We start from the raw sequence: 14,619 nt of genomic DNA, 5'->3' as shown, positions 1-14,619 counted from the left end.
CAGAAATGAAATTCCTCGAGAAGATGAATATATTACAGTTTATATTTTGACAGCAGCAAGAATCCTTTTCGCCAAATTTTGGAGACAAAAGGGTTGTCCACAACAAGATGAATTAGTCCAGAAAATATTACAGGTCGCTGAAATGGACATGTTATCAAATTTAGTAAGAGGGATGTCGAAAAGTGAAGCTATAAAGAAATGGGAAAAATTTTATAATTGGCTGGAAAAAAATGATTTATTGGTAGACTTTATGAAAATATGACTGTTTAAAGATATCTGTATAACCAACTTAAGCAAGAAGATGATGTAAAGTTTTGGGGTTTACCACAATCAACCTCTTCTAGTATGAATTTAAGTGTATAAATGTATAATAGAGGTAGATAACTGTTTTATTTTTTTTACTTTTGTGTTTCTCTGTATGCTTAAAATAAAGGTTGGAAATTTAAAAAAAAAAGAATATTTTTCTTTCCTCTGGATAACATATACTTTCTTTATGGATGCAGTGTTTAGGATTTATACATGGGTGAATTAAATAAACCATAAATAAATGGTTAAATAAAATAAATGCAGCTTGATAATACTTGCAAATGAAATTAAGAAATAAAATCTAAACTGCTATTGGTACAGTCAAGGTTATCAGCACATTTTTCAAAAGACTGCTGTGCTAGGACCCAAGAGAGCCAGGTTTGAATCCCCACTTTGCCATGGAAGTTTCCTGGGTGACTCTGGGCCCGTCACACAAACTCTGTCTAACCTATCCCACTGGAGTGCTGTGAGGTAAAATGGAAATGGGAAGAATGTTGTAAGACACTTGGGCCTCTATTAGGGAGAAAAGTGATAAGAACATAAGAGAAGCCATGTTGGATCAGGCCAATGGCCCATCCAGTCCAACACCCTGTGTCACACAGTGGCCAAAAACCCAGGTGCCATCAGAAGGTCCACCAGTGGGGCCAGGACACTAGAAGTCCTCCCACTGTGCCCCCCCAAACACCAAGAGTACAGAGCATCACTGCCCCAGACAGAGAGTTCCCATGATATGCTGTGGCTAACAGCCACTGATGGACCTCTGCTCCATATGCTTATCCAATCCCCTCTCGAAGCTGTCTATGGATGGCTTAGGCTAGCCCAGTCTCACCGGATCTCGGAAGATAGGCAGGGTCAGGACTGGTTAGGACTATGGATGTTTAACAAAAACAGAAAAGCAGTTTAAAGTGTAAACAAAATAAAAACAGAAACTAATAATAAGCGAATCCTATTAACAAATTGAAAAAATTAACAAGTTTGGTCTGGATAGCATTAATTGCTGAGAACATAAGAGAAGCCATGTTGGATCAGGCCAATGGCCCATCCAGTCCAACACTCTGTGTCACACAGTGGCCTATATATATATAAATGAAGTAAATAAATACATCAGTTTACATTTTCAAATGTCAACCTTTAGGCCTCAGTGAAAACAACAAAGCAGTGTTCAGATGATCGGCTGCCCTTTCCCAAACACATGAACATGAACATATGGAGCTGCCTTATACTGAATCAGACCTTTGGTCCATCAAAGTCAGTATTGTCTTCTCAGACTGGCAGTGGCTCTCCAGGGTCTCAAGCTGAGGTTTTTCACACCTATTTGCCTGGACCCTTTTTTTGGAGATGCCGGGGATTGAACCAGGGACTAGGGATGTGCAAAAAAAAAAAAATCGGCATTACACGGATTCGGAAGTATACGGGGAAAAAAAATTCGGAATCCCCGTATACTGCTGAATACCGCATTCGGAATAGCCGCATATACGGTAGATGCGCGGCTATTTCCGAATATACGGCCCTATTATACCCTATGGGCCATTGAAATCAATGGCAAATAGGGTATATTTGAAGCCGCCTGGAGGGGAGGGGGTTTGAGGGAGAGCCCCCAAATTTGCAGGGGACCTGCAGGGGACTCTCCCTTCCAACCCCCCCAAGTTCCAAAAAGATTGGGCCAGGGGATCCCATTCCAGAGGCACCCAAAGAGGGTGCCCCTATTCCATCATTATACCCTATGGGCCATTGACATCAATGGCAACATAGGGCATAATTAGAGGCTACTGGGGGCAGGGGGTTTGAAGCAGACCTGGCTGCAGCAAACCCAGATGCCAGCTCTCCAGCCCTGCCCCAAACAACACGGGGAGAGTTGGCCAACCACAACAAGCCTGCTGGTTCTGGGTCTCTCACCCAGGTGCCAGCTTCCCTGCTACAGAACACACAATCTACAGATGCCAGCTCTCCAGCCCTGCCCCAAACAACACGGGGAGAGCTGGCCAACCTCAACAAGCCTGCTGGCTCTGGGTCTCTCACCCAGGTGCCAGCTTCCCTGCCACAGAACACACAATCTACTCTATAAAAACAAGAAAGTGACCCAGCCCACACAGCCCACACACACCCTCGCCAACCCCCACACCAACCAGAGGTAATTTAAAAAAACCAAAACAAAACCAGCAGAATCATAAAAGGCCAAGTGTTAAAAAAGTGGCCTTTTCACCAACAAGAAAGCTCAGGCCAAATAAGTCAACAACACCCCCACCCCCAGTCCCCCACCCCCAAACCTGGAAAAGGGACAACAGGAAAAAAGGCCAAGCAACTCAAGTGTTTAAAAAGTGGCCTTTCACCAATAAGAAAACTCAGGCCAAATCAGTCAACAACAACACCTCCGCCCCTAAAACCAGAACCAGGAAAAGGGGGACAAAAGTGGCCTTTTAAACAATGAAAATTAGGCCAAACAGCACCCCCCCCCAATAACCTGAAGATAAAAGTAACAGCAGCAGCACAACACAGCAGCAACAAATCAAACACTGAATACTTTTAAAACAGTAAAAAAACTCAACTTTTAACAATACAGGAACTTTGCCAACCCACCCCCCCCCCCAAAAAAAACCCCTTCACCCTAACCCCAAGAAATCCAAGCCACCCAAATCAGGAGAAGTAAAAGGACACTGCACTTTTAAAAGTCCTCTCACTAAATTAAGATATGGGCAAATTAGCAACCCCACCCCACCCCAGGCCCCACACCCAGCAGAACCACCCCAACTCCAAATAGGCTACCCCCACCCAGTACTCACCCACCCAAATCTGGGCAAGTAAAGGGACTCTAGTCCTTTTACCAACAAAAACTAAAACAAGAACCCCAAAACTGTCTTACCTTGTCTTCTCTACTCCAGGGAAGTCTGGTAAGGCTGAGTGAGAGAGCAGCAGGCAGCAGCTGAAGCCAAGGGCCAGCCAGCAGCAGCACAATCTCTCACACCAACCCACATACACCAACACAGCAATGGAGGAGTCCAGCCAGGAAGACTCCTTAAAAAGGTTCTCTGGCCCTACAGAGAGCAATTTCAAAAAATATCACTGCTCTCTGATTGGCCAGACAACAGTGCTTACTTGGATACCCAAGTAAGCAAAAGATCAAAATGACAACAATGTAGCTGATGGCTGGGCCATCAGCTACGCAACAGCCCTGCAAAGCATGCATTTGCAATGCATTTTGCAAATGTATGCTTTGGATTGGCTGCTGGGGCTCCTCTTCCCCCTTCCCCCCCCCCTCCCTGATCCCAGGGAGGCTATGGGAGAGGCAGGAAGAGGCCACTAAAGGCGGGAAAGTAGGCAAGCAGCTCCACTGAGGCTGCAGAAGCTACTTCCCCACCTTTTCCATTGACAGCTTTCCATTGATAGCTATTCGGCAGTATACGGCGAGCCGTATTCGGCTGCCGCATAATAGGCGGCAATGGGAATCGGCTACGGCCAATTCCGTATACAGCCGAATCAATGTTGATTCGGCTGTACATACGGTTCGGCCGAACCGAATGCACACCCCTACCAGGGACCTTCTGCTTCCCAAGCAGATGCTCTACCACTGAGCCACCATCCCTCCCCTAATGAAGGGGGAATGGCCACAGTCCAATATTCCTCGGTCCTTGCTACGTATCAATATATTATCTGATGCTAAGAGGCAGATGCAATACCTTATACAAAGCTGGTAGTGTAGGGACTTCACAAGCTCTGCCTCATGTTTAACTCACAAAAAGAGCACTGCTCCAGTTGGAACTCCTGCATTCTTTTCCTCATTCTCACAGCCAGCTTAGAAGCTGGCCCTGATGCAAAAGGCTAAGGTTATATAACAGCTTGATAGCTGCTCAGTTTTAAGCCCAAAAGCCAGAAGGAAGTTTTGTACCTTGGGATCCAAGTTAAGTAGCTTAAAACTTTTGTTAAGACCTCCTCAGGCACTTGGTTGAAGTTGGAATTTTCAGGGAATGTTATGATCCAGCCATTGTCCTTCCCTCGCCCACCTAGACAGGACAAAAAATGGAATGAAACAAACAGAGGTATCGAGCAATGTGAGAACAAAACTAAGCGAACACCAGAAGCACGTTATACATTTGAGTATAAGAAGCTGCCATACTGAATCACAGTATGAATCTATCTCATCCATCTATTTCAGGACTGTCTGCTCTAAACAGCAGCAGCTGTCCAAGATCTCAGGCAGAGAAAGATCAGCCTTTGCACTCAGAGATCTTGAGGTGGAGACATGCAAGATTTGAATCTGGAGCTTCTGTATGGAAAGCAGCCACTCTATTCCTGAGTCACAGCCCCTATAAAACTGCCTTATTTCACAATAGACCACAGGCCCATTGGGCTTGGCCATGTACACTCTGCTAGTGACTCCCCAGGACAAATTTCTACCCAAGATCCTTGCAGCGGAAATTGAACTTGACACCTTCTGTATGCAAAGCAGGTGCCTCAGCCCGTGACAATAATCAAAGGGGAGGCTTCTGATTACACTGCCGTTCACCGCATGTTTGCATGCTGCATAACCATCTCCAACCCCAACAGGAACACAGGAAAGAATTTAAAAAACAACAACAGGAAGTCCAAGGCCTTGCAACAGGGATGGGAGAAAGTCTTCCACACTCACCAGACAGGAAAGCTAACTCTTTCTTCAAATCATCAGCAATGTCCCTCGCCTGAGTTGGGAGAGCTGCTCCTAGCAGATGCAAAAAATGAAATGTGGGAGTTAATTGTAATGAAACCTGAGCCCAGTCCTCAGTTCTTTTCCTTGACTCTTACTTTCTTCCCCTCCATCAAGGATGAGAGGCACATACATGCCACCTCCAGACATTATATTCCATGTACACTGGAAGGCTGGCAAGCATGCAGAGACCCTCCTGATGCACACAGTCACAACGCTGTCTGAAAGGGACAACATACCGATTTTCAGCTTTGTTACATACCACCCAGAACCTTTCTCATGCAGCATATAGAGAAGCTATATGTGCATGCAAAATCCACTTTCCCCTTTCAGAGAACATGGCAACTACATATATCAGTAGCACACACTCCCGATGTGTAGGGTTGTCAAGCTTCAAGTATGTTTGACTGTAACATCTAAAAAGGGCTACAGTGAACTTCGGTGTGTAAGCATAGAAGGAGACAGCAAACCCTTACTTCAGTGTGTTGGACTGCATATGTCCTTGTGTATGATCAGAAACTCCACAAAAATGAACATTGTTCCCGATTGCACTGTCAAGCTTCAGGATGCCAGACTCCAGGGGGGATGTGGGGCTCTCCCAGAATTACCACTCATCTCAAGGCTACAGAGATCAGTTCCCCTGGAGAGAATGGATGCTTTGGAGGGTAGATTTTATGGCATTGTACCCCCACTTATATCCCTGTCCTCCCCAGGCCCCATTCCCAAATCTCCAGGAGTTTACCAGCCTGGATTTGGCAACCCTACCCCCCATCCCCTGCTGGTGGCCAGGGAGGACCTGCTAACCCAAGCAAGCTTACATGCCCAGAGACTGTGTGTGCACACAGTGATGAGGGGAAAGGTCAGCCATCACACTCCCTCTCCCAAGTGCATGTCTGCCACACCTGCTAAAGCCATCAACTGAAAAGTGCTCATGCCACTATTTATTTGTTTATAATATTTATTAGTCACCTTTCTTCCTTATGGAGCTCAAGGCAGTTTACAATGTATCAATGTATTAATAAAATACATAAAATCTCTACACCAGGCCCCTCCCCATGGTGCCCACCAACATCCTTCCTGGCACCTGCAACATGTTTTTCTAAAACAGACAGGGTTAGGAGGGACTTTTGCCTAATAAGGCTTCTGATGGGAGTGCAGATTTTTTTAAAGTTGCTTTGGCAGCAGCTGTCACAATGGTGCAAGGATCTGGTGTGAATAGAGGTAAGCAACAGCAGCCATTGTGTAACTGGCTCTGCCTCCTACAGCCGCCAATTTGTAGCAGTTGCTTCGCGGCTGCACCCACCATGCCATGTCAAAATTCCAGAGGTTGCCCACAGGCTCAGAAAGACTGGGGATCCCAGCTCCACACTATTTATGGTTTCCTTAAATACTCGCTTTTCAAGTCAAAACATTTCTTTTCTACATTATTTAGTGATTTTGACTCTTTTCCAGCTTCCATGGCACTCCTTTCTCTTTTCTTCCTTTGCACATAGTTCCTTTTCTTCATCGCACATAGAGCCTTCTCATTTGAGAAATTACAAAGGGTTGGGTTTTTTTTCAGATTTCCTTCTCTATTCAGCTTATTTTCAACACTGCCTTCTTTACATTTTCTTCAAACTTGCATTCAACACTAACTTTCCTTCAGGTTGTTTTTCTTCAGCTATCTACTTTTGCTCTCCATTACCTAGTTTGTACCCATCTGGGCTTCTTGTCCCTTGACTTCCCTTCCACCTCAGGATCACTTCCCTATCCTCTGTAAGGTTTTCACGCCAGTCAAACCGACACTGCCCCTTCGTTCACTGAAACTGGTCAACAAACTGTTCATCCCATGCCATCACACCACCTCAACCAAATCACCACCAAAGGCTGCACAGTCCTGCGTACAACACAATATACAATCCCTATTATTAAACCTGTCGTCTCACAGTCCCAAGGAAAATGGTGCTTCAGCACCAGCAGTTACTAGGCAATGTAGCCACTGAAACACCATGAGCTGACATCACCCCCTGCCACAATTAAGTAGTATTTATGATATTCTGATATGAACGGCTCCCAGTGCACATCAAACAAGCCACACTTTCATATGCAAAGCTCTTTTTATTGTTGCAAAGGAACAGGATGTCCCTATTTATTATCATCAGTGATTGAAAATGATGCAAAAACAAAAAGAAACTCCAGCTGATCCAGAATGCAGCAGCGCATGTCCTGATGAGAACACCATGGACGGCGCAAATACAACCTGCGTGTGCCAGCTACGCTGATTTTCAGTGGAGTACCGAGTCAGGTTCAAGGTTTTGGTGTTGATCGTTAAGGCCTTGACTGATCAGGGACTTGCATATCTTCAGGACTATCTCCTCTGGTAAGTCCCCAGGAGAGCGCTACAGTTCGCTGAGAGCAATCTACTGGTGGTCCCTGGCCAGGGCCTTTTTGGCCATGGTTCTGACCTGGTGGAACTCTCTTTTAGCTTCCACCAGGGCCCAGCGGGATTTAATGCAACTCCACAGGGCCTGCAAGGCAGAGATGTTCTGCCAGGTTTTTGGCTGAGGACAGCAACAGTTTTCTGTCCTAGCTGGCACCCTCCTTTCTTCCACCTTATCCACCTCAGCCTCTTCCTTAACCTGCCCATGGGATAGAAGAACAGACCACAGTTGGTGTTAAATTAAATTATGGATGTCATCAGGAGACTACTAAATTGGGATTGAAGGATTTGTTGATTTCAAGGTTTTTATGTTGTATTTTAATAATGTAATGTTGAAGTTTTTAACCTGCTGTAAATTGCTCAGAGCCCTGTACAGTCAAAGACTGGGTGATTCAGAAATTTAAAATATAAATAAAACAATCACCAAGGAGCCCACTGCTCTTAATTACAATGCACAAAAGCATAAAAAAACAGAAGACCCCAAACAGCATGCAACAGACTACTCAAGCATTTTTTCAACCCAAGATTTTCATTCCATTACTGTACAAGCAGGTGGACCCTCAAGTTTCAGTATTCTGGAGGAAAAACATGGCTGTAACCAAAGAAAGCATAAGTGCATTTCAGAGCCCATGGGATGAGCATGGTCTGATCCACCCATGTGGCATGAGATGTAAAAGTCCCAGGTTAGTAGAACTGCCAGTACCCCTTCACAAGTGCAGGCATGTATGAGGCAGAAAATGCCATTTTTTAAAATGTTCTCCTACCTGCCCCCCACACATCACTCTAAGCAGTACCAGCCCTGGGGCACATGGCGCCCCAGGCAGGCTCCTTGTCTGTCACCCCCCCACTGCCTTCCCCCGCCCTCTGCAATGCAGCGCTCCATCGTGATCAGAGCAGTTCCACAACGAGGCTTGACCATACTAGCTTCGACAGGGCTAGTAGGCACTGGAGTAGGCTTCTCCCCCCCCCCCCCCTCATAACTGGAACCTCCTCCAGCGCACTCTTCAAAGAACTTAGAAGAAGCCTGGGCCCTGTTGAAGCAGGTAGGGCCAAGCCTCATCATGGTGCTCCTCTGATCACACTGGGGGGAGGTGGAGCGCAGCACAGTGCTGCACTGTGGAAGGGAAGGGTGGTGGGCAGCGGTGGTGGTGGTGGCGGCGAGAGACTAACTTAGGCATTTGTCTTGAGCACAGGGGGGGAGCCCAGTTCGGTACCCCATTCTCAGCCCCCTAGGCAAATGCCTAGCTTGCCTAGTCAGTAAGCCGGCCCTGACTCTAAGAAATTAGAACATTAGGAGGAAATATTCTAGCCCAGCCCAGCCACTAGGATGCTAGTGCTTTATTTTCTACTTGCTAGGATGTTAGTTTCCTTGCTTTACAGAATATTGATGGAAAACGCAATATTCCACTGCAGTCTGAAGTGGCAAGGGTATCACCCAACTAGGCCCTATTTATCAGGGACAGGCCCTGATCACAGTCTGATCAAGGTCCCTGAAGTTTCTTTTGGAAGAATGCATGGTTAAAACTACATGAGTGGGAGACGGTAGCACACTCAGTAGGAATAAATGAATATAATCACGATGTGGCACTGTCTAGAGTTTTCCCTCTGGAGATCTGGGTCATGTGTCACTAGAGTTATCTACCTCCAGAATTACAATAGCTATTCAGACTAAGGAGATCAGTTTCCCTGGAGAAGATGGTTGATTTGAACTCGGCAGCATTATATCCCTCTGAGGTCCCTCCCCCAGACTCCATTATCAAAACCTCTATGAATTTCCCAACCTGGAGATGGCAACCCTATTTGCTAGCCAGTAGCATTTATCATGAGCTGGTGGGGTGGGGATTACTGCAAACTACATGGAAGGGAGGGATAAAAACCCATTTAGGATTATACGCTTGACTCTCATGCAGCAAGCATCCATTAAAAAGGGATGAATTATGACTGAGCATTGGAGATGGCTTAGCAAGAAACCATAAGCAAAACTACAAGGTGGTAACAGAATGTCCCAATAACCACTTCCTGGTGATCATCTATGATGAATCACAAATCTCTCCAGGGAATTAAGAGCAATTCTAAGCAAGTCTTCTCATAATCCTCCTCAGCTCTATTCAGTAGCACTTACTCCCCGAAAAGTGTTTTTAGGATTGTACTATTTGTGACTGAAAAGTGTGTTGTTTCTCTTTAAGATATTTGATCCATAAATGCCTAATGTTGGTATGTGTCTGTGGGAGGGAATTGGTAAATATCTGAAGCTCAATTGGGAGGTAAGGATGGGCCATTAAAAGGTTGCAGAGTCAGTTAAATGTGCATATTAGATGCATGACATGTGCTTTTGGCTGGCTTCTTTGTAAGAAAGAGGGATGGATTCACTACCAGTCCTTGTTCTTTCTCCCCTTCTCAGCCCACGCCATCTGCAAACAGCAGACGCGCAACACACCTGTCAGGCCCAACAAGGAAAACCCATTAGTTTCTTTGATACTGATCAACTGCTCTTTGTTGAGTACAATCACAATTGTATTTGATATATAAAGGAACAGAGGAGGGCTTTGTCAAAGGGAGGAATTACTACCTTGGAAATCCAAGAGAGCAGGAAATGGACTAAAAGGAGATATCAGTGCTTATTTCACTGCCTGTCATCAAAGAGGCACTCTGAATTACATTTGCCAAACACTAAAATTAAAACATATAGTGGTGCCACCTTATTCAAAGTCTGGTCACTACCTAGCCTAGGACTATCTATTCTGACTGGCAAAAGCTCATCCATTATCAGATTTTTTTTAAAACTGCCCTTTCTCCTAAGAACTCAGGATGTGTACATGGTTCCCTCCCTGCTAACAACAATCCTGTGAGGTAGGTAATCAACCCAAAGTCACCATGTAGGAAATCAGGGATTTGATCTCAGATATCTCTAGGCAAAATTTGATATTCTAATTGTTATACCCCAATGGCAGTCTCTGTGATTACGATGATTAATGAAATCCTTCCTGGAAACTGACGGGGGATGGAGGGGCTAAAGAAAAAGGCCTAGACCTTGTTGCTGGTGTCACACAGGAAGTTACACCATCACAGAGTTCCTTATCAAAGGCTCCTATACTAAGCAGACTCAGTAGTCATGGGATAAGGGGGCAAACAAGTCATCTTGTGGATTAAAAACTGGTTAATTAACAGGAAACAGAGAGTGAGTATAAATGGGCAGTTTTCACAGTGGATGGTGGTGAGCGGTTGGGTACCACAGGGCTCGGTACCAGGTTTGGTGCTTTTTAATTTGTTCATTCATGATTTGGAGTTGGGATTAAGCAAAGAAGTGGCTAAATTTGTTGATAATACTAAGTTGTTCAGGGTGGTGAGAACCAAGGAGGACTCTGAGGTGCTCCACAGGGATCTGTTGAGGCTGGGCAAGTGGTCATCAATGCTGCAAATGAGGTTTAACGTGGGCAAGTGAGAAATAATGCACAATGGAGCCAAAAATCCTCAGTATAAAAATATGTAGATGGGTTCTGAACTGGCAGAGACTAACCAGGAAAGAGATCTTGGAGTTGTGGTAGATAACTCCCTGAAAATGTCAAACCATTGTGTGACAGCAATAAAAAAGATAAATGCTATGCTGGGGGTTATTAGGAAGGGAATGAAAAGAAAAAAAAAATCTGCCAGTATCATATTGCCCCGGTATAAATTGATGGCACGTTTGGAGTACTGTGTACATTTCTGGTCACTGTACCTACAAAAATATATAGCATTGGAAAAAGTGTAGAAAAGAGCAACTAAAATAATTACTTTCCCTATGAAGAAAGGTTAAATAGATTAGGGTTCTTTAACTTGAAGAAGCAACAACTGAGGGGGTGACATAATAGAGGGTTACAAAATTATGCATGGGATAGAGAAAATAAAAAAGTACTTTTCTGCCTTTCTCACAATACAAGAACTCATGGGCGCTCAATGAAATTAATAAGCAGTAGGTTGAGAACAGATAAAAGGAAGTACTTCTTCACCCAAAGAGTAATTAACATGTGGAATTCACTGGCACAAGAAGTGGTGGCGGCTAGCATGGATCGCTTCAAAGAAGGGATTCAATAAAACATATGGAGAAGAGGTCCATCAGTGACTATTCGCAGTAAGGTATAGATCAGGGGTGGCCAAACTTGCTTTACATAAGAGCCACACAGATGTTTCAGAGCCGCAAGAGGAAGGAAGGAAGGTAGGGAGGTGTGGGGGAGAAGAGGTGGAAAGAAAGCAACTTTAACTTTAAGTGCATTATCCAAGCCACCTCAATTTAAACTTGTATTGCAGGAGATTAGGCTGTTGGCCAGTCTGAAGCCATTTCTGCAAAACTCCAAATGCCAACTGCTAATTCACATTGAAGAGTGACCACTATTAGCCCTGATAAAAGCATATACCCAAAGCGTTAAAATAGTAATCCAAATCAAACATCCAAATGCTGCCAAGTATTCCTCATTTTGAAGAGCAGACCAATCCTGGAACAGCTGACTGTCTCAACAATCAAGACTCTTAAAATAGCAGCTTTAGTCTGCAAAATAAGATTGGTAATTATTATTCTCACACAAACACACACACTCCTGCTAATACTCTAATGGTTTTTTTAACCTTAAGGCAGTAGGTTCTTAATTACAGACAGTGAAAGTACATTTTTATTACTGTAAAGATTAGATCCTTGAATTGATGTTACTTGTGGCTTTGCAGGAAAGGAGAGATAAGGAAAGCGTAGAGCTGTCAGCTCTGGGTTCAGAAATATCTAGAGATTTTGAGGGTGGAGCCTGGGGAAGGTAGGGTATGGGAAGGAGAAGGACCTTCAGCGCCATCAAATCCACTTTCCAAAGCAGCCACTTCTTCCATGTTAACTGATCTTTGTTGTCTGGATAGCAGTTGTAATTCCAGGAGATCTCTAGCTACCTCCTGCAGGCTGGCAACCCTGGGATAGAGCAAAATCACATGCCATATATATTTTTTTAAATGATGACATTAGAACTATTCAAAAGGAACCAAAAGATTCCCCTGAAATCTAAATCCGTACTTCCTCATTCTGTCATCAGAAAACAAGTCACTGTGATGACTAAACAAGTATAAAAATCAACCTGAGTATCTTGCGGAAGCCTGCTGATGTCATGCCCACAGCTACAAAAACTCTGATCTATGAATTCTTTTATCGTTTGTTTATGTTTGTCAACCATTTCAATGTTTTTGTAGTGGATTTTGACAATTCATACTATTCATAATGTGTACTTTTTATATATACAATTTATATGTTATTTATACATATAATACCTAATTTATATGTAAAATGGTGATTTATTGATACATGGAACACTGAAAAAAAATATATTTCACAAGGAAAAAAATGGCATGAGAAAAAAGCAAATGCTGCAAAAGCAAAGCAACCTGGGTTTGATCTGCACAAGGCAGAAGCAAAATTAAGAACAAAGTTTGGGGTCAAAACAGCAGAGATGCAAAATTCAGAATCACCGTCAATATGAACCCTAACTCAGATTACCAGAATCGGGGGGGGGGGGGGTAGAAAAAGTCCAGCAGGAACTCATTTGCATGTTAGGCCACACCTCCTGAAGTCAAACCAGCTGAAACTGTTCCTGTGCATTCCTGCTCAAAAAAAATCCTGCCAGTATCATAGCTCAAGGGTACAGCATATGTTTGGCTTGAAGATGGTCCCAACGTTCACTCTATTTGAATCACAATATATTTAGATAATTTTTTGTTTCATTTATACCCCACTTTTCTTCCCATGGGGACCAAAGTGAATTATAATGTTACCATTTGTCCCTATTCTTTTCAAAACAACTCTCTGAGGTAGATTAGACCCAAAGTGTGTGAGTGGCCCAGGGTCACTCAGCAAGCTTCTGTAGAAAAGCAAAGATCTGAAGACAGCTCATTCCAGCTGCTGCACTGGCTCTCAAGAAGTAAGTCACCACCTGGTTCTGTAGGTTTTCTCAGTGGTGGATTGTTAAAATGAGTTGGAGGCATTGATTAGCTTCAAGTTTGACAGCAAAACTTCTGACCTCAAATCCCCCCTCAAGAGTTGCTACTGGCCCTGTATTGCCTATAAGTTTCCTCCAATAAGACCCACAGCAACTTTGAGAAGGGAGCATTTAAGATGAGGAAAATGGAAGGAAGGCAGGCAGGCAAGCAGGCTAAATTGATCATAGTCAAGGTCTCTTGTGGTATTCAGAATGAACTGCCATATCTGCTTTGGCCAATTCCAAGTCCCCCTGGAGCACATGGCAGAGGACAAGAACTGATTCAGACAGACCTTTATATACTGTCTCGGGAGTAGCACCACCAGCTAACAGGGTTGGGACAAGGAAACAACTTTGGCAAGACCCAGGAGAACCAATGGATCTCCGGTCTGGCTCAGGGTGAGGCATCTTTGGACATTTACCAGTCAACACAGTTACTCTGTCACAGCCAGAGCACACAGCTGAAAAACAAAACAGCCACAAGGCATTCCTGGCTGCTAATTGCAGCGCACATTAGCAATCAAAATAAGGACCATCCTCAACCATTTTCTCTCCCCGCCCTCTAATTTACACTTGAAATTGCCTTCATCCCACACACATCTGCTGTCATTTCATTATTTCTATTATGATGGTAAACAATTATCACTACGCATTGCAGGATTGTTATTTCAGCTAATACGACATGTGTGTCGAATTTTCGAAGATGATCTGTGCAGCCATCTCCATCTATCCCTTCTTCATTCAGATTCCAGACGAGGCAGGCACCCATAAAAGCACCCAAAGCCATTTGGGACACAACTGTCCTGTATTCACTCTACAAGCTTTGTAGCTATGGTTGTTGCATCCATATTTAATGCAAAAAGCACAGCTCTGGACTTGGGATAAAATACAATGTGCCAAGAGGGAAATAAAGAACAACAGAGCACAGAAACACAGCCTCCAGCTATCTTTAGCCTATCCTTCCATCAGAAAGCTCAAGGTGGCCTATGTCACCTTGCCATGTCCATTTTGTCCTTACAACAACCCTGTGAGGTAGGTTAGGCTGAGAAAGAGTGACTGGCTCAAGGTCATCCAGAAAGGTTCATGGCTCCTAATTCTGCTTTGCTCCAGTAACCTCTGTGCCTTCCTGCCTTCTCCTTCTTCCATTGACTAATCTGCTCTTATTCTCAGAACATATCCTAGAAACAGCCAGCTAAGCTGTAACAAGAACTCTGAAAATCTCTATGTGAACC

At 44.1% G+C, this 14,619-nt stretch overlaps 2 protein-coding genes across 5 annotated transcripts in view; one reads left to right on the top strand and one right to left on the bottom strand.

Annotated features, from left to right (window-relative positions):
• F9 (coagulation factor IX) overlaps positions 1-14,619 on the top strand; it is a 155,886-nt gene that overhangs the window by 95,346 nt on the left and 45,921 nt on the right. The window lies entirely within an intron of this gene.
• Positions 1-14,619, bottom strand: part of MCF2 (MCF.2 cell line derived transforming sequence) — a 96,178-nt gene that overhangs the window by 77,785 nt on the left and 3,774 nt on the right. For 3 of the 4 annotated variants that reach the window (XR_009555976.1, XM_060249873.1, XM_060249875.1), the window contains exons 2-3: positions 4,931-4,999; positions 4,190-4,304 (exon numbers count right to left, since the gene is read on the bottom strand). Coding sequence is in view for 3 of the 4 variants with exons in the window: in XM_060249873.1 (XP_060105856.1) it covers positions 4,190-4,304; positions 4,931-4,999 (184 nt within the window). In the remaining variant the exon portion in view is untranslated. The remainder of the gene's footprint in view (positions 1-4,189; positions 4,305-4,930; positions 5,000-14,619) is intronic. The other variant, XM_060249874.1, reaches the window with a different exon arrangement.

This window comes from Heteronotia binoei, chromosome 11 (assembly GCF_032191835.1).
Source record: "Heteronotia binoei isolate CCM8104 ecotype False Entrance Well chromosome 11, APGP_CSIRO_Hbin_v1, whole genome shotgun sequence".
NCBI lineage: Eukaryota > Metazoa > Chordata > Lepidosauria > Squamata > Gekkonidae > Heteronotia > Heteronotia binoei.
The sequence above is the reverse complement of the archived record's forward strand: the minus strand, read 5'-3'. Positions and strand labels throughout refer to the sequence as shown.